Here is an 18284-nt window from a genome sequence, read left to right on the forward strand (position 1 = left end):
AACGTGGCTTTGTTCTCTACTTTTCATCCTATTGGCAGGAGTTCCCATCACTCAGAAGCTCTCACCTCCAGTTCTTTCCCTCCTATCAGATGTGCAGTGGCAAAATACTGCCTACTCAAAGGCCTTCAACTGCTCCTTAATGTCTCCCAAGGAGATTCAAAGTCCTCAGTCATGCAGTTGGAAGATCCTACTCTACGGTCTCTTTCCAGCTTTATTTTTCACGCCCCCATAATCATACCCCGTCTACAGCACAGACAGACAGCTGGCTTCTCCCCAAGTAAGACCCGGAATGCCCTCACTATTGGCACCCCCTAGCAAAATCCTATCCGTCCTTCCAGCCCAGCTCAAACGTGCCCTCTCCATCAAACGTTCCCTGGTCATTTGATCTACCGCCCTGTTCTGACACAGTGCTCACTCAGTTACTCATGATGTTATCTGGTCACTCTAGAACTTTCTGCTTTATTTTCCTCAAGGCTCTTAAGCTCTACTTTTTTTTTTTTTTTTAATCATAGGCATTCGTGTAGACCTTCTCATACACTTTTTCATCCCTTCCTGCAGCTGACACAGTGTCTTATGCCCAGTAAGCTCTCAAGTAAGGAACAAAGTTATCAGTTAGGCGAAGACCATTATGAAAGGTTTCTTAGGTCACGTGAGTCACATTTTCAAAGTCAAGGGAACCGGATTAACAGAGAAGACAGAATTGTATGGGCAAGGCACAAAGAAATGACCTATTAATGTAGTAAGTGCTGGAAAACAAGTTAGTAGTAACTCTGAGAACAACCTAGCAAGAGAAGCTATGCAATCAAAAAAAGAATAACATTTATATAGTTCTTCTGCAACCTTGCACAACTGAGTTTATATCCACATTGGAGTTGCCTAAAGAGAAGTGAATGTGGGGGAAAAATTATCTTCATTATGTTTTTGTAATATCTGGCATCCTGGATCTCTATTCATTCCTTCATCAAGATTAGAAACATTCATTACAGATCCTCCCTGATCAGCCTGACACAACCACAAGCAAAAGAAAGTTAGGGTCTAATAATAAACATTACTACGAGTTTTACACCCTAGCTTGTAAACTCTGAACAGCACTGTCCCAAGAATACTTTCTGTGATGAGGGAAATGATCTTTATCCACACTGTTCAGTATCAACCACCAGGCACATGTGGTTACTGAGCACTCAAAGTACAACTCGTGGGACTGGAAGACCCACTGAATTCTTCAGTTAATTTTAATTAATTTAAATGTACATAGCCACATTTGGCTAGCAGTCACCATGCTGGACAGTGGAACCCTAGAGAACAGAAGTGAAATGAAGAAGAACCAGGAAAAAGGAAGACAGAGGGACAGGAGAGGCTTTCCCCACAATTTTAACTACCATGTCGTTGGAAAGGTATTTGCTAGTCTTGATTCTACCACTAACTGGGCATTTCAACGTGAAGAAGTAAATTAACTTCCCTGGCCTTCAGTTTCATCTTTTATGAAGGTAGAGTGTTGAAATTGAACTCTCAAGGTCATTTCCAATTTAAAACTCTGAATCTGTGACTGAACCATAAACACGTCCATTTTTTTTCCATGCCACACACCCAAATTCTTGCAATGACACTAATGTTTTAAAAGGGCCCGTCGCAGCATCCCAAAGCATTTACCAAATAAAGATTATTACCATCTGCTTGCCTCTCCATGGTGTGAAGGATTGATTGCATAAAATCATTCTGTTTGTCCGAGCCCAGCAACAGGGAGTCCATAGCCTGCTCCTCAAGAATGGTCAGCAACATGCAAATACCTGTAAGATCATTTACAGTTTTCCTGACTTGAGTAAATGACACCGTTCGGAGGCTTTCTCCGGCTTAGTTGGCAAAAGAGTAACAAGGCAGTAAAATGAAGCAAACCAGTACCCGCTTCCTCCAACACTCAGGTCTGAGACACTCAGACACCACCGCTCCCAGTAACAGGGCTTTAGACCAACTTGGACAGAAAAAGGGAAATGGTACAAACTTGGTTAGAAATCAGTTTCAAAGAGGATCACCACACAATTCGTTTTTCCTCAACTCTAAGATGCCTCCAATTTTAAGATCACCGTATTCTGAGAACTCATCACTGCCAAACAGGACACGTGGCTGTAGGACTCAGAATCAGTGAAGCAGGGGAGACCTACTTTGAGTCAGTGTAGAAGTTGCTGAAAACCAAAGCTAGTATCTCTTTCACCAAGAAATATTTTACAGATGGGGAAATCCCTTACATCGAACCCTACTGAAGTCCATCGCTACACCAAGGTTTTGTTATAGCTAGTGCTGCTTTCAATACAAGATTTGCCACCCTCGAACACGCACCTCTTACAAAGATGGTTTCTAGAATAAAGTCTCAAAACAAGAGATGTAATGGCTAAGTCAATTTAATGACAGCACGAGAACTGGGAACCACGAGATCCTTCACTAGATCACCAAGAAACCACTTCCTTTGCAAGATACTCATTGAAAATGATAGAAAACTACTAGTCACACTCGTGTAGGAACGGCACTCACCTAGCCAATAGTTCTTGTAGTTGGTGGTATCGTACATGTGCGCAGGCAGAAGAATCAGTTTACCCTTCTCGAGGACAGAACAAGTGTAGATGTCTGGATCTTCCAGAAGCCCCAACTCAATGACTTTAAAAAGACAAGTCAAAACCTCCTGCAGATCATAATAGTCATCTCTGTCCACTTTTCCCAAGTTCCTTGCGGTCAGGATAGCCCAACGCCGAACCTAAAGGCACAACACGTTCGTTACTTCATTCAATAAGTAACTGTCCATGCACGGCAAGAACCTAATTAAGAAAACAGGATTCCCTATTTTAAAAGACACTAGATATTGGGGCGCCTGGGTGGCTCAGTCGGTTAAGCGTCCAACCTGGGCTCAGCTCATGATCTCGCGGTTGGTGAGTTCGGGCCCGCATCAGGCTCTGTGCTGACAGCTCGGAGCCTGGAGCCTGCTTCGGATTCTGTATCTCCTTCTCTCTCTGCCCGTCCCCTGCTCTCTCTCTCTCTCTCTCGCTCAAAAATAAATAAAGATTAAAAAAAAAATTAAAAGACACGAGACACTAATGATGCAATATTTAGACCCTATTTGATCCTGATTTGAACAAACCCTAAAAAAGCGTTTATGAGATAATTACTTCCATCCATTTAAACACTGATTAGAAATATGACATTAAGGAATTAGTACTTTAGGTGCAGTGGTGATATTGTTTCATTTTTTTTAAAAAAAACCCTTATCTTTTAGAGACATATTTAAGTATCTTATGGATAAGATGCTCTGATGTCTAAGATTTGCTCTAAGTAATCCAAAAGGCAACACAATATTGATCACATATTGGTAACTGAGAAAGCTCAGTGATGGGCAGAAGGGGGTTCATTACACCATTCTACTTTTGTATGTTTATAATTCTCCATAATAGAAAGTTGAGGGGGAAAAAAAAGTGGAGCCTGAAAAGAAATCAAAAGTCACCTCTAAATGGCAATACAGCACAGGGAAGTGATTTTAAAAATTCTTGTGGGCTATGAGTTAAACCTAGTAATCACAACCAACCTTAAAAGGCTAAATAAAATAAAACAGAAAAAGACCAGCGTGCATCCCGCAGGAGTAGGATTTGGGGAAATGTTCAGCTGACACGTGCATATGTGTGTATGTAACCAATGAAAACCAATTTTTTTTTTTTTTTTTTTTTTTTTTTTTACTGTGGATGGCCAGAAGTTTGAAAAACAGAGCTACAGGACACAGGAATGGGCTGGCTCCGTGCCAACATAAGTAATCAATTTTAAGCTTTTGGAAAACATACAAAGGAATGCATGAGTCCATACTGATAATAGGCAAGTAAGTGGGAGAAAGAAAAAGAGTTCTTGATTATGATAGTGGAACCAATGTCCAGGACTAACCGGCAAACGTGTAGAGTGCTGGGGTTGGGAAATGATTTTGCAAATCTTAAAAAAAAAAAGTGATTCAGGCAAAAGCCACCAGTTAACGCTCAATTTGGGAGAAAATTCTGGTGAGGAGCGGGGCCGTTCTGTGGTCTCCCGATAGCTAAGAAACAGAAATTATACGGTGAGGAAATGGGACACCACCTTGACTGGCTAATCAAAATGAACATAACCACAAAGAGCAAGTAACACGGGAGCGCCTCTGAGGGTGACACTCTGAGGAGGACAGAACATCACTTCTATGCAGTCCTCCAGCTGGAACGCGTAACCTGAACCTAACAACAAGGAAACATCAGACAAACCCCAAATGAGCAGCATTCTGATTGGGGGGGGGGGGGGGGGGGGGGACGGGCAGGGATGACCGCACTCTTCAGAAATGTCATAAAGGACAAAGGCTGAGAGAGTGCAGATTAAGGGAAAGCAAAGCAAACAGCAAAACCAGGCCCGGGGACCTGGAGCCAGGCTGCCTGTATGACACCCGGTCACCACACACTAGCCTGGCTGGCTGTGGCCAAGTCTGACTCGGTTTCCTCCTCTATACATTACCTGCCTCACTGGGCTGCTGTAAGGCGTTAAGTGAGTTCACATCCGGAAATTACCTCCTTCATTCTACTTTTTTATTCCATTGCTCCCTAGCTTCTTAAGAGGAATAATCAGCTCATTAATTTTGAGGCTTTCTTCTTTTCCACAATTACTTAAAGATATAAATTTCCCTGAAAGCACTCTTTTGCCACATCCTACAATTTTTTAATGTGGCACCTTCATTATAATTCAGTTCTGGGTATGCTTAAGTCTTAATGACTTCTTTTTTAGCATGTGCTACTTTCGAAATATGGAAACTCATTTATCTTTTCATTAACCTCTATCTAAATTGTGTTATGATCAGAGATCACGAGAGGGATGATGCCAACGCTAAGTCCTTGAAATGTGTTGAAACATGTAATATTTATCACAAATTAGAACGTGATCGCTTTTATCGTTTAATGCGTATTTGAAAAAATGGTTAGATGCCCAGCTCACATATATGCCCATTAGGTTATGTCTGCATACTGCCCTGTGCACATATTCCATTCCTTGTTGGGTTTTGTCTACTGATTCATCAGCGTGGAAGAGGAGTACAGTGAAATCTTCCACAGTAATCAATCCACCACCTCTTCTTGAAGTTCTACCAATAACTGCATCATTTATTTTGAGACGGTTTCAGCCACATAAGACTTGTGTAAAAAAACTACAGTCTTGATAAATTGAGTTTTCTGTTATTATACAGTAACCTTATCCCCCTGTCCAAATGTCGATTTTATTTGATATGACACAATAGCTCCACCAGCTTTCAGCAAAGTTAAAAAGGCAACCGACGGAATGGGAGAAGATATTTACAAATGACGTATCAGATAAAGGGTTAGTATCCAAAATCTATAAAAAAGTTATCAAACTCAACACCCAAAAAACAAATAATCCAGTGAAGAAACAGGCAAAAGACATGAATAGCCACTTCTCCAAAGAAGACATCCAGATGGCCAACCGACACATGAAAAAATGCTCAGTATCACTCATCATCAGGGAAATACAAATCAAAACCACAATGAGATCCCACCTCACACCTGTCAGAATGGCTCACATGAACAACTGGCAACAAGAGATGTTGGCGAGGATGCGGAGAAAGAGGCTCTCTTTTGCCCTGCTGGTGGGAATGCAAACTGGTGCAGCCACTCTGGGAAACAGTATGGAGGTTCCTCAAAAAATTAAAAAGAGAACTACCCTACGACAACCCAGCAACTGTACCACTAGATATTTATCCAAGGGATACAGGGATGCTGTCTCGAAGGGGCCCGTGCACCCCCATGTTCATAGCAGCACTATCGATGATAGCCAAAGTATGGAAAGAGCCCAAATGTCCGTCAACGGATGAATGGATACAGAAGATACATACAATAGAGTATTACCCGGCAATCAAAAAGAATGAAATCTGGCCATCTGCAACAACACAGATGGGACTAGAGGGTATTATGCTAAGCAAAATTAGTCCGAGAAAGACAAATATCATACGTCTTCACTCATACGAGTGAAGATACAAAACAGATGAACATAAGGGAAACAAAAAGGATATAAAAACAAGGAGGGGGCCAAAACATAAGAGACTCTTAAATACAGAGAACAGAGCGTTGCTGGAGGGATTGTGGGTGGGGGGAATAGGCCAGATGGGCAAGGGGCATTAAGGAGGGCACCTGTTGGAATGATCACTGGGTGTTATACATAAGGGATGAATCACTGCAATCTACTCCTGAAATCCTTACTACACTAGATGCTGACTAACTTGGATGTACAATTTTATAAATTAATTAATTAATTAAAAAAAAAAACAATAGCTCCACCAGCTTTGATGAGGTCAGTATTTGCCTATTAATTGTTTTTCCTTCAACCTTTTTGCACCCTAAGTTTTAGGTGTTTCTCTTGGAAACAAAACCACGGATTTTCTTTTGTAATTCAATCTAATCTGTGTCTTCACTGACAAATTCAGCCCGCTTATGTTAAACACTGATATTCTTAAACCTGTTTATCTGTATGAACCATGTTTCTCTATTTCTTCTAAAGCATTTTTTTTACCTTCTAAAGTAATTCATTACCTAGCTCCGCCCTTAACAAGATGAAAAGCTAGCCCACACGCTCTCACATCTTGCCTGCCAACCCCATCACGTTGTTACTACCCCGTCCAAGTTATTATTGATAGATTCACTTTCTTCGAACTTAGCTGTTTTTATCAACAGGCTTTACCACAGCATCCAACCAACTTTGTATTAAGTTCTTACGCTACCTTCTCTTCTTTCTCTCGTGTCCCTCATCTGGCACCGGTCTAGCATCAGCAGCTCGGGCTGCCAACCACCAGTCGCGTCAGGGAGGGAGGGGCCCTGCAGACTCAGTCGTGAAGCATCTGAGTGCCTGGCCCGGGTCCTGGGTGCCCGGCTGGACCTCCTTCCTCTGTTGCTATGTGGCTCTAGAAGGCCAGTGCCGGAGAGCATCTGGCCGTACTGTCAGCTTTCTTTCACAGGCAGGGGAGAGTCTACTTTGTGCACAGGCCCGGACTCTGGTTCTCGGCCTTTCCTGGACTACACCCGGAGCTACTGTCATCCGGCAGAAACTGCATGCTCAGCTACCAAGAGCCACCCGGACCTAGAGGTTTCCACCGTTTATCACGTGGTGTTTCTGCTGCACTGCTGGTCCCGAGAAACGCTTACCTTTTGAGGGGTGTGATTATACATTTTTAACGGTTCAATATTTTAGACAAAATACACACCGAAACCCTCTATTACGGCTCTCTCTATGTGCAAAAATAAAATATATCCTCTCATCGCCTACCACTCATACTCACCATTTCATTGGGATGGACCAGAAACAAATAAATGCCTGGATGTTTGTCAAAAACCTGAAAGGAGCAATTAGCTTGTTCCATCCGACAAAGTGCTTCAACACATAATTCGTCTAAATAGAAAAAACAAGACAGTAAATATGAGACATAAACCTTATCAACTTTATCAAGAGTCCGTGAATCTGGCTCCTTCGGTTGTTCTGTAAGTAAATAAAAAGCTGTTCTTTTCCTTTTTTTTTCTCAAATGAGGCATAAAAATGTTGGTAACGTAAGTTCAACGACAGTATTTACTCGCCTGAAAGACTAATCTTGTGTGATTGATCACAGTGTGCTCCTATGAACTACTGTGACTTTACCGGTATAGATATATTTTTTTCTTATCTTTGGCATAATTAGCATAATTATATCCATAGGGTATCTTCTCAAAAGCATGATTTTAAGTCCAGTTCCATTAGCATTTTACATTTCGATCCACATGGACTTTACTTGGTACTGGCGTGATAAAGTGAGCCTTTCCCCCAAATGGCTATTGTGTCCTACTCTCGTTTACTGAATAATTCACTTTCTCCACTGCTTTGACATGCTCCCATCATCTAACACTAAGTTCCCCAAATATTCTTGGTTTATTTCTGGAGTCTATTGTTCCACAAGTCCACCCCTGCTTGACTGTTCTAATACCTGTTGCTTTATGGAAATGTCCACACGGCTCTTTCAGAAGCGTCGTGAATAGGGGCGCCTGGGTGGCTCAGGCGGCTGAGCGTCTGCCTCTTGATTTCGGCTCAAGTCATGATCCCAGAGTCCTGGGATCAAGCCCCATGAACCTGCTTGAGAGTCTCTCTCTCTCTCTCTCTCTCTCTCTCTCCCTCTCCCTCTCCCTCTCTCCCTCTGCCCCTTCTCCACTGTTTGTGCACTCGCTTGCTCACTCTCTCTAAAAAAATACAAAACACGAAAAGAAGTGTCTTGAACAGACTCATACCTTTACCCTACCCCTAATGAATCAACTTTACTTTGTCAAAGTTCAAAGAATATTGTCAACGACAATGGATGGCTTTTGTGGAAGAGTGTCGATAACTGGAAAAGCAGGAAGGAAGCTCTTGGGTATTGACGTTTTGTTTCTTGATCCAGGTGCTGGCTACATAGGTGTGTCCAGTTTGTAAAAACTCACCATTTATGTACTTTTCTTGGATGTAGTATTCATTAATAAATGTTTGAAAACGGACCTGTTAGCATGTTAAACACAATTTACTTACAGTTTATTTAGAAAGAAGTGATTTAGCTAACCAAATCTTTAGATGTGCTTTTCAGTTTACTGAAAATTCAGAGAATAAAGAAGTGAAATAACATCACCAGGAAGCGATCTGAAAAATCCAGGAAGTGCATTATTTCACAGGGCAACTATATGGTCTCAATAAGTCAAGGCTATAGCCAAAAAAAAAAAAAAAAGTTTCTTTGTGTATGTATAAATAGACTACTTTGTATTCAAAAATGTGTACAAAATATGAGCCAATGCAATAGGTGGTCCCTGAATGGATTCTTAAACAAAGCAGCCAAAACCACATTTTGCAAGTACTGGGAAAGCTTGAATACGGACTAGATACTAAATGATTTAAAGGTATTGTTATTTGGAAAAGATAAAAAAAAAAGGTACTGCTATTTTGTTAGATTGGACAGATCATGTGACGTCTTCACTTTTATGAGATTCACATTAAGAAATACAAATATAAATGACCTAAGTTCAGGCAGCCATGATATGCCATGCCATAATCATTAATAAAAATTACTACAGACCAGTAGTTCTCAACCAGAGACGATTCTGCCTCTCCCCTGCCCCGCCCTCTCCACACTGCAGGGACACGTGGCACTATGTGGACACAGTCTGGTTGTCCTAAGAGGGGCAGCGGGGAGAGCAGAGGGCTACTGGCATCTAGGTGGCAGGGGCCGGGGAGGCTGCTGAACATCCCACAATGGACAGTACAGCGCCCACAGCAAAGAAGTATCCCGTCCAAAACATCCATGGTGTCAACGTTGAGGAACTCTGCTACGGACAAATTACAAGAATGAAAAGTAACCGAATGGATAGAGGAGTAAACGTGTGATAAAGCAAATACGGCAAGATGTGAGCAGCTGCAGAATCTATGTGGTGGGTACGCGGTGTTCACCTGACCACTCGCTTTCCTCTGTGGATGGAAACTTCTATCAACAAAATGTTGGGAAAAAAGATGAAGTATCTTAATGATCTGTTTAACGGATTTTCAATACAGATAAAACGGAGTTCCTGCAGTTCTTAAAATAAGACAGATTGAACTCGTAGAACACCCAAGATACTCACTAACACGCTCGTGTAAAAGCAGATACGGATACTTCAGGATTTCAAGAAGAGGAACCCGAAGCTTATTTTCAAAGTCTTGGCCAGTGAAGTCAAAAAGCTGTGCCTCTCCATTGTTGTCTACTATGTACAATTCATCATCGTCCCCAATTTCTGCCTTCATGGATTTTTCAAAATGATTTATGAGACGTAAGGTTTCTAATTCCCACAAAACCTATAGAGAAAGAAAAGTGGGAGGTAAGCTTTATATCTTATTATCCAAAAATACTGGATGTCACGATCTTTTTAGAAAGCCTTCCCCTAAGTATAAAACTTCAGAAGTTTCAAGAAGTAGACTACCACATTAGATTCATTTGAAGAAAAGTCACTAAACGTGGCCACTTTTAGGATGTATGAGGCACATACGACATGAGGTGTGCAAAAACTGCTTTCATGAAGTTTTACTATAAATATAGCACTATGCTTTATCAGCTATTTAAAAGGAAACGAGGAGCACCTGGGTGTCGGTTAAGCGTCCGACTTCGATTCAGGTCACGGTCTCGCGTTTCGAGGGCTCAAGCCCCGCGTCCGGCTCTGTGCCGACAGCTCAGAGCCTGGAACCTGCTTCAGATTCTGTGTCTCCCTCTCTCTGCCCCTCCCCGCTCCCACTCTCTCCCAAAAATAAATAAAACACTTAAAAAATTTTAAAAAAAAAAGAAGTTTGCACCACGTACCCATGAAAAAATGAAAAGAGAAAAAAAGAATCACCAATAAAAAAATAACCCAAGCCATTCAGACCCGTGACCGTAACACTGTCAAATACACGGCCGTGAAAAACAAGAAAAAAAGGACGTAACGCTGTCAGATATACGGACGTAAAGAACAAACTGGAAGCAAAAGACAAGAACCCCACACATCATCTCATCCAACTGTTTTAGATCCCAATGACTGAAAGCGAGGGATCACGAAAGTCGGCTGAGGTTTGAATTCCGTCTCATCGGTCAATCCTGTTTCCCGAACGCACCCAGCCGAGTTCGGGTCTCTCGTCTCCCTAGTTATCGAGCTCTGAAGCGTACCGTCCACCCGGCGCACGTTACCTCATGCAGGAAGGGCAGGTCGTCGCGTGCTCTGTGGTACTCGGCCACACACTCCAGGCAGTAGCAGAGGTCTTCGTCGGCTGTCTGAAACTCCCCGGCGTGGGTCCTGGACGCATAGCGCTTGAGGAAGTCAGCGGTGGAAACACCACCGGGCGTACACCAACAACACGTGCTCATTCTGCCCCTGTGCGCAGAAAAGACGACACCTGGAGACTCCCGAAAAATGGCACTTCGGGCCTTTCCGTGTGACCCTCCCCTTCGACTCAGAACGTGCCCCCGCCACCTCAAGAATGGTCCGCCGGCCGGCTTATCAACCGGGTCCACTCAAATCTGAGCCTCCCCTTAAAAACTTCATCTTTGGCACGTAAGAAATACGAGGAAACGAAAGCGCTCTGCCAGCACAAAAACCAAACCAAGGCAATCCAAACCCACCAGCATGGAACACACGGATGTGCTACGGAGGAAGCTCAAGACCACGTGGTACTGACGCTGAGCCACGGAGACAAAGACGTACCGGTGCTCTCAAAGTACAGCTTTGGGAGTGTTCTCGGGATGTACTGGAGCCAAGTCAAAAGTTAAGGGAACCTTTCACGTTCCTCGAAGACACGTTTTCGAGAAATCCGTGGAGACCTAAAAATCCGTAAGTATTGATCCACACCAGTCACAAAAACTCAGAGACCTCTGCCCGGGTTAGAAAGTACAGACGCACGAATCTGCACATACGTGTGCACGAACCTACGTGTGCATGAACCGCTGCACCGCTTGTCAATGCGCTGTCAAGTGTAACAGCTAAAATGTTAACAACCTGTTGCTACTAAGTACAATCTCTGAGCTCTCCCACCTTCTGTCTGTGTGGTAATACCAGAGACCACCATCCAAACTCACGAGAAAGGGTCCAGATAGAATAATTGTCCAAATCCTAGCAGTCTCAAAAGGAGCAAACAGGAAGGTCCCAGGAAACAAGCGAAAATCCCAAGAAGCACAGGTGTCGGAGGTTTAAATGAAGACGTACTAACAAGGCAGAGGTTCATCGGAACTACAAACAGCACGAAACCCTGCGGATGAGCAAACAGGACGGAAGCCCAAATCCAAAGAGCTCTCCAGCTCCAACGAGGTGTAATAAAGAGAAGACGCTGTATTTGCATCGCACACTAAATGGAGGTGAAAGTAAATACAAAGCTCACAATCAGTAAGCAGTGTGTTACAGCTCAGCAAGGACACGCGGTGAGCCTGGACGTACCTCAAAGTACTCAAAACACAAAAGGGCTCGGGCATGTCACAGGAACACAGGGGCCAACCCGAAAGAGCTCTGGATGGCCAAAGCTGAGACAATTTGATCAAAAACAAAAACCAAAACACCCACTGCAATCTGTGGATTCTAACCCTCAGTCTAGACACACAAGAATCCGTACAGATAGAAACGACTGGATGAATGAACACAAGATGGGGGACCAACCGGACGCGCAGAAGAACTCCCAACAACACATATAGACGCTCTGGGTTCCCAGAGGCGGAGCTTAACCCCACCCCATCTTGAGTGTGGGCTGGACTTGGTGACACAAGGCCCAAGGAGAGGGTGTGGAAAGGGAGATACCATAACACTACAGCGGACACACCTGGCAAACACACCTTCAACCAAGTGATCAGGGTTAACATCACAGGAGTTGACAGCCCCCCACGTGAGGTACTGAGGAAGGAACTTCCGCTCTGGACAGTATGCTAGCTACCCCAAAACCCGCAACCCAGGAGAAAAACCCACCGGCCCAAAGTCAAAAAGATCTAAACAGCTGTCAGCCAGTCTGTAACAAAAGCAAGAAAACCACACCCAGGAGGAAGGAAGCAAGTCTTCTTTCCTATGAAAATGATCAGTCATTGGGAACTGGGCCAGGAAAATATCTAATGAGCCTGATCTTCAGAAACGGCCTGAAATGAACTGTCCAAGGGATGTAAGATACAAGCTTCAAGGGGAAAAAGTTACAACCCCGACTGCAGACTGTATACTAAAAACTAAGCCCGTCTCCTAAGTGGATGGACCTAACTCATGCATTCTCATCAGGGGTGAAATCATCCTCAAGGAGATGAAAACTGGTTAGTGGGAAACACAAAAAAATCCTGCCTTTTTTTTTTTTTTTAAATGTGTAAAGCACAAATATGCCTAAAGTACATAAAGGGATATACAATGTATTGGTGGTTTAAAATTAAGGGGAAATGCATGGGGTAGAAAGGTCTAAAGTTTCCTCTCAGGGAGGGAGAAGAAACAATAAAAGATTAAGAAAAATGACCCAAGTCATTGAATACCTGGGTACAGAAACCCAGCAGCGTGACGTTTTCAAATGCATCATCATCATAAAATTCAAGAGCGCAAAACGTCTGCTAACGGGAAATCAATGACATCTTGACGGAAATTTTATTTCACTGCTGAGGCTTTTTTGGCGTAATGCCAGATCCTAAAATAAGCTGGTTTTCAAAAAAAATCCCTTATTTTCTTCTTACTTCCATGATTAAGTAATTATACATAAACGCATAAGTAAAATCGGATATGTGCATCTGTCTTCTGAATTTTTAAGATTAACTATTAATTGTACGCTTTCTTCACCCTTCTAAAAAGAACTCAGGGTGGCTTTCAACATTAAAGCTAAGGAGGACATACAGAAATGGACATTTAGAAAACACACAGAAAACAACATTCAAAAGGAGGTATGGAAACTCATTTAGAAGAAAAGCTCACTACGTCCTAGATTAGGAGCTTCCTGAAGAGCAAAAAAATGAGTTACACAATCCTCATTTGAAAAATAAAAAAAAAAGCATGCTGGCTCAGCTGGAGAATCCTGCCCTTTCCTAAACACTAATTCCAATTCCATTAGATTTTACTAATACCCACCCTGTGCAAGGGGGCCGCGAACTAGGGAATACCAAGTAACACATTAGCTTTGCAGAATACAAAATTATGTTTTTCAAAGCAGAGTGTGTTAACTCTAAAAGGCCAATATCATAATATTGTAAGTTAAAAGTCTTCACACACTTGTTTTTTCCAGTGATCTATTTCAGCGTGGGGAGTGAACTTAGAAGCAGATCTAAGAACAGAAAGTGAAACTCTGGAGAATTCTCAAACCTCAGTTGCCTCAAGCAGGATTTTTGCAGTCAATCGAAAACTTTGAAAAAAAAATTAGGGTCTGAAGTACAAATAAAATGTTGTGACTTTAAAATAATTAGCAGTTAAAAAAAAAAAAGAAAGAAACTTTCTACTAAGAACATTAAGGAGACTTCTGTATTTCACTCACTCACAGAGCTAGCCTATTTCCACACCCCAGAAAGCAGAACTAACTTTTCTTGCTTGCCATATAACAGATGGGTACCACGGAGTCTAGAATACAGAAAACAGTGCTATAGAGCATGTCAACAACAGAAAGTGTTTCCAGATTCCTCTGCAAAGGCCATAAACGGGTGGTTACACCCCCAAATCTAAAATTATCATTGGCCCGAGCATCTAAATGGGGTATATAAAGTAGCTTTTCTTTTGGGAGAAAATCTGTTGGTAGATGACCATAAATCCTTGAAGTTTTTGCCCAACTCAGTCCTTCTGGAAGGCCTGAGTTTTGTTCATTTCATCCGATTTTAACTGCTTGGAACTACGACTGAGCCACAGATGGTGGTGCCCGAGGAACCCTCAAGCTGCAGAACAGACGTTAAGAGCCACACTCGGCGCCTCAGAAAGAGAACTGATTCGTCACTAACACAGGATGCTTCTCCAGGGTTACAGACCGACTTTCCAAAGACCTGCCTTGGGGACACCATTTCTCAATATTAGCTGGCCAGACACCTCAAACGACAATCACTTTCCTCTACCTTACCGAGCTAAACTTCTTGAAAAAGTAATCTGGATTTGTCTGCTTAATAGCTCCCTGGCGATCTGGCTTCTACCCTTACATTTCACTGCATGTTTTCCCAGGGTCCCTAGTCATCTCTGTATCACCAAATCCAACAGAGTTTTTTCTCTGCCTCCTCTAAAGCATATAAAAATTCTTGACCATGCATTCTTTAGCTAAGACAGCACACCATTCTCCTTTCACTTCCTCTACCCAATCTCCTTCACGGTCACTTCTTCCTTTGTTCCCCTTCAAATATCAGTTTCCAAAGGCTTGCCTCAGGACTCTCCATCCCATTTCTCTTTCTGGGTGACCTAATTCAAACCACTTTTTCCATTACTACCTGTAACGGAAGAAAGCATGTAAAACTCTCTCTCTCAGTGCGACACTTAGCTGTCATTCAGGCACTCAATAAACGACAATTGCAGCCTAGCCTACAGTCTCGCAGATACATTCAGTATCCCAACTGCACAGAGCTGGCATCTCAAAGACAGAGACAGAAGGAACTCCTTCCCTTAAACCCGTGATTCACCCTATATGCTCTCTACTCGTGTGACATTACCGTCCCTTGTTTTCAAAGACAATGACCCTAGATGTCCTCCCTTAGCATCCATCTTCAATTCCATAGTCTCCCTCCTTAATTGTATCTACGCTTTATTCCCAGCGACGCTGCCACCCCCTTAATAGGATGTGTTTTCACCATTTGTCTGGATTGCAGAAGCCTAAATAAATAATGGCTCTTATTTCATCCACCACCAATTCTTCCCCCAGCATACTGCGGAAGGGGAAAGCAAAAACTGACCTTTGAACTCCCCCAGTTTCGGGATAAAATTCACATTTTTTGACCTCACTGCAGAAGGCCCTCCGTTATCGGGCTTCGGCATCTCTCACGGTTCCCCCCTACTTGCTCTTCCTAAAATGCTGCATGCAGGGTGTTTGGCCTTTCCTGCTTTCAGAGAAGCTCGCACTGAACACCCAACCTTCGCAGCTCTGCCTGGCGCTCAACCCTCAACGCACATCAGACTCAGCAAAGGAACTTCAAAAAAAGATGAGATAGGGGCGCCTGGGTGGCTCAGTCAGTTAAGCGTCCGACTTCGGCTCAGGTCATGATCTCACCATCCGTGAGTTCAAGCCCCGCATCAGGCTCTGGGCTGACGGCTCGGAGCCTGGAGCCTGCCTTGGATTCTGTGTCTCCCTCTCTCTCTGACCCTCCCTTGTTCAAGCTCCGTCTCTCTCTGTCTCAAAAATAAACATTAAAAAAAAAAAAAATTAAAAAAAACAAAAAACAAAAAACAAAAAAAGATGAGATAAATACAACTCAGATTCGTTTTTTTAAAAACACCTCAGCAGTGATTCTGAGAAAATCTGAGAGCCTCCCGTGTGCAATCAACCCCTGTACCTCATCACATCTGAGGGCTTATCTGACCCATCCTCGCCCTTCCGCTCTCAGCCGACGCTCCTACCCCCTCAGGACTTTGCACATCTCAGTGCACTTGCCTGCGCTGAGTCGAGCTGTTCACTTTTTGTCTCCCACCCCTACCACACATTTGCTGCATCCCCACCAATTGTCAGTCTGGGGCACGGATCTGCTTTGCATATTTTTACTCCGGTGCCTGACACCTATTCAGGGATTGAAAACCATCTTAGATGTCGGCTTAAAAAATAATTACCTGGGCTAACGGCCTACAGAGAAGTGATCCTCTCGGTGGAGATTCCTAGGCTTATTTGTGAATGGGTGAGGATTTGCACTCATGTATACCCAGACTCTGGGCCCAAAAGAACATTTCTGAAACAGGACGGGCGAGGGGGAAGAAAAGGAACAAAACTGATGAAGTGGTTTTTATACTCCATCCGGGTTTCATTCACGTCCACCCTATGAAGTCGGGCCAGACGGTACCAACCGGACAAGCGGCTGCGGCTCAGACAGCCTGCCCGTGAGCACCCAAATCTGCAGAAGCGGGGCAACTGCGCTCCTGAGCCCACAGGACGCTGTCCCCGCGCACGGAACGGCTGGGCACTTCGACAAACAGCCCCCAAATCAGCACCCGCGGGTAGATTCAGCCCTCGGCCCGGAACTCGTGTCCGCCACTCCAACCGGAGCACTCCTGCTCCTAACGGGGGAGGTTCCTCCCCCAGAGCCCCGCACCCGGTGTCCAGCGCGCCGAGCCCGTCTCGGGCCCATCGCAGCCCGGAGAGGTGGGGCGGCGGACAAAGCCCCCCGGGCAGTGAGCTCCAGCGCCTTCAGGTGGGGAGGGGAAGACTCGGGGGAGCCGTCCGGGAGCAGCACTCTCTCCCGAGGGGGAGGAGGACCCCGGGGCAGCAGGACCGGGCTTTCTCCGGCGAGCCCCCGACTCATCCCCCAAAGGAACTACGCAGTGCCCGGACCAAAAGCAGCTCGCACGACACCGCGGAGGACACGACGGCGGGGGACGGGGCGGGGATCCAGACGCCCGGGACCCCGGGGTGCAGGAGGCACCAGGGGGCGGGCTGTCCCCGCCCTCCTCGCGTCGCTGCCCTCCCCCCGAGGAAAGCGGCCCCCCCCACCCGCGCCGCCCCTCCCCCACCCGCCGCCCGGGCCTGACGCGCCGCGACGGTTACTCCACGCGGCCCCGCGCGCACCTCACGCCCGCCGGGCCCACAGCCTCGAGCCCGCCGCGCTCTCCTCACCCCGCTCGGCCTCGCTTCGGCCGCTAGCCCACCTCCATGCCTCGGCTCAACAGTCGGCCGAGGGCGGACGTGCGGGCCCGCACCCGAGCGCCTCCGTTCCCACCCGGCCACCCAACCCGGCAGCGCCGCACGCCGAGGCCCCGCCCCTCCCCCGCGCGCGGCGTCGGCCGAACGCAGGCTCCGCCCCTCCGCCTTCTTGTTTTGGTGCGCGGAGGGGCGGAGCACGGGAAGAGACGCACCGCGGCTCCGCCGGGAGGCCGAAACGCCTGGCGCTGATGTCACTTCCGGGATGCCGGTTCCGGCCAATCGGGAGCGCCCTACGGGGGGGGGAGGGGCGTCGACTGCGGTGCGCTGAACCTGGTCCCGTCCAGGACTCCCTTCCGGTCAGGGTCGGACCCCGACGCGCCTAGCCCCGGGGCGACTTAGGCGTCTAGCCTCTACCCTTTAACGGTCGTTCCCTTTTCTGATCTTTGCAACGCCCCGGGCGTTTCAGCACGGTGTGTTACAGATTGAGGGGGATTTTTTTTTCCTTTTAGATTTCCTTAAATTCCTAAAATATAATACGTTAATCAACACCTAATGGGGAGAGGGAGTTCATACTACGGGAAAGGGGTTCACGAAGTACCGTAACAGCAATCGCCACCGGAGAGCCTGCCTGGTTTTTACCGCCTGCCACTGACCTGGAGGAAGAGAAGCCGCCCCTGCCTCGACTGAGGGCAGAGGCGGAAAAGCGGGAGAGGGACAGGTGCCGACCAGCACCACCGAGGCCGGAGCTGCGGCTGCGGTCCTGCCTCCGGGACCTGTAACCGAAGACTGAGCGGGCGGCGGGGGCGGGGGCGAGGCGAGGAAACTTATAGCGAGGGGGGCGGGGCTTGTGGGACCTCGCGCAAGCGCGCGCGAGGCCAACGACCGTTGCTCGCCTGGTTTCTCGAAGCTTCTGTAGCGTGCGGACAGTTGGCTGTAGCCACACGAAGCGCTTAGGTCACAAAACTGTTTCAGACCGTACTCGTTATGTGTACGTCCTCACT

General features: G+C 45.6%; 1 protein-coding gene across 8 annotated transcripts in view; it reads right to left on the reverse strand.

Moving 5' to 3' along the window:
- The window catches only part of SETX (senataxin), a 64719-nt gene extending 46635 nt beyond the window's left edge, over positions 1 to 18084 (reverse strand). For 2 of the 8 annotated variants that reach the window (XR_006196125.1, XM_042913972.1), the window contains exons 1-5: positions 10724 to 11353; positions 9651 to 9861; positions 7325 to 7434; positions 2527 to 2746; positions 1668 to 1787 (exon numbers count right to left, since the gene is read on the reverse strand). Coding sequence is in view for 7 of the 8 variants with exons in the window: in XM_042913972.1 (XP_042769906.1) it covers positions 1668 to 1787; positions 2527 to 2746; positions 7325 to 7434; positions 9651 to 9861; positions 10724 to 10900 (838 nt within the window). In the remaining variant the exon portion in view is untranslated. Of the gene's footprint in view, positions 1 to 1667; positions 1788 to 2526; positions 2747 to 7324; positions 7435 to 9650; positions 9862 to 10723; positions 11354 to 16259; positions 16376 to 17208; positions 17357 to 17936 lie in introns of those variants that run through there. The other 6 variants (XM_042913968.1, XM_042913970.1, XM_042913971.1 and 3 more) reach the window with 6 other exon arrangements.
- Positions 18085 to 18284: the final 200 nt, after the last annotated feature.

This window comes from Panthera leo, chromosome D4, assembly GCF_018350215.1.
Source record: "Panthera leo isolate Ple1 chromosome D4, P.leo_Ple1_pat1.1, whole genome shotgun sequence".
NCBI lineage: Eukaryota > Metazoa > Chordata > Mammalia > Carnivora > Felidae > Panthera > Panthera leo.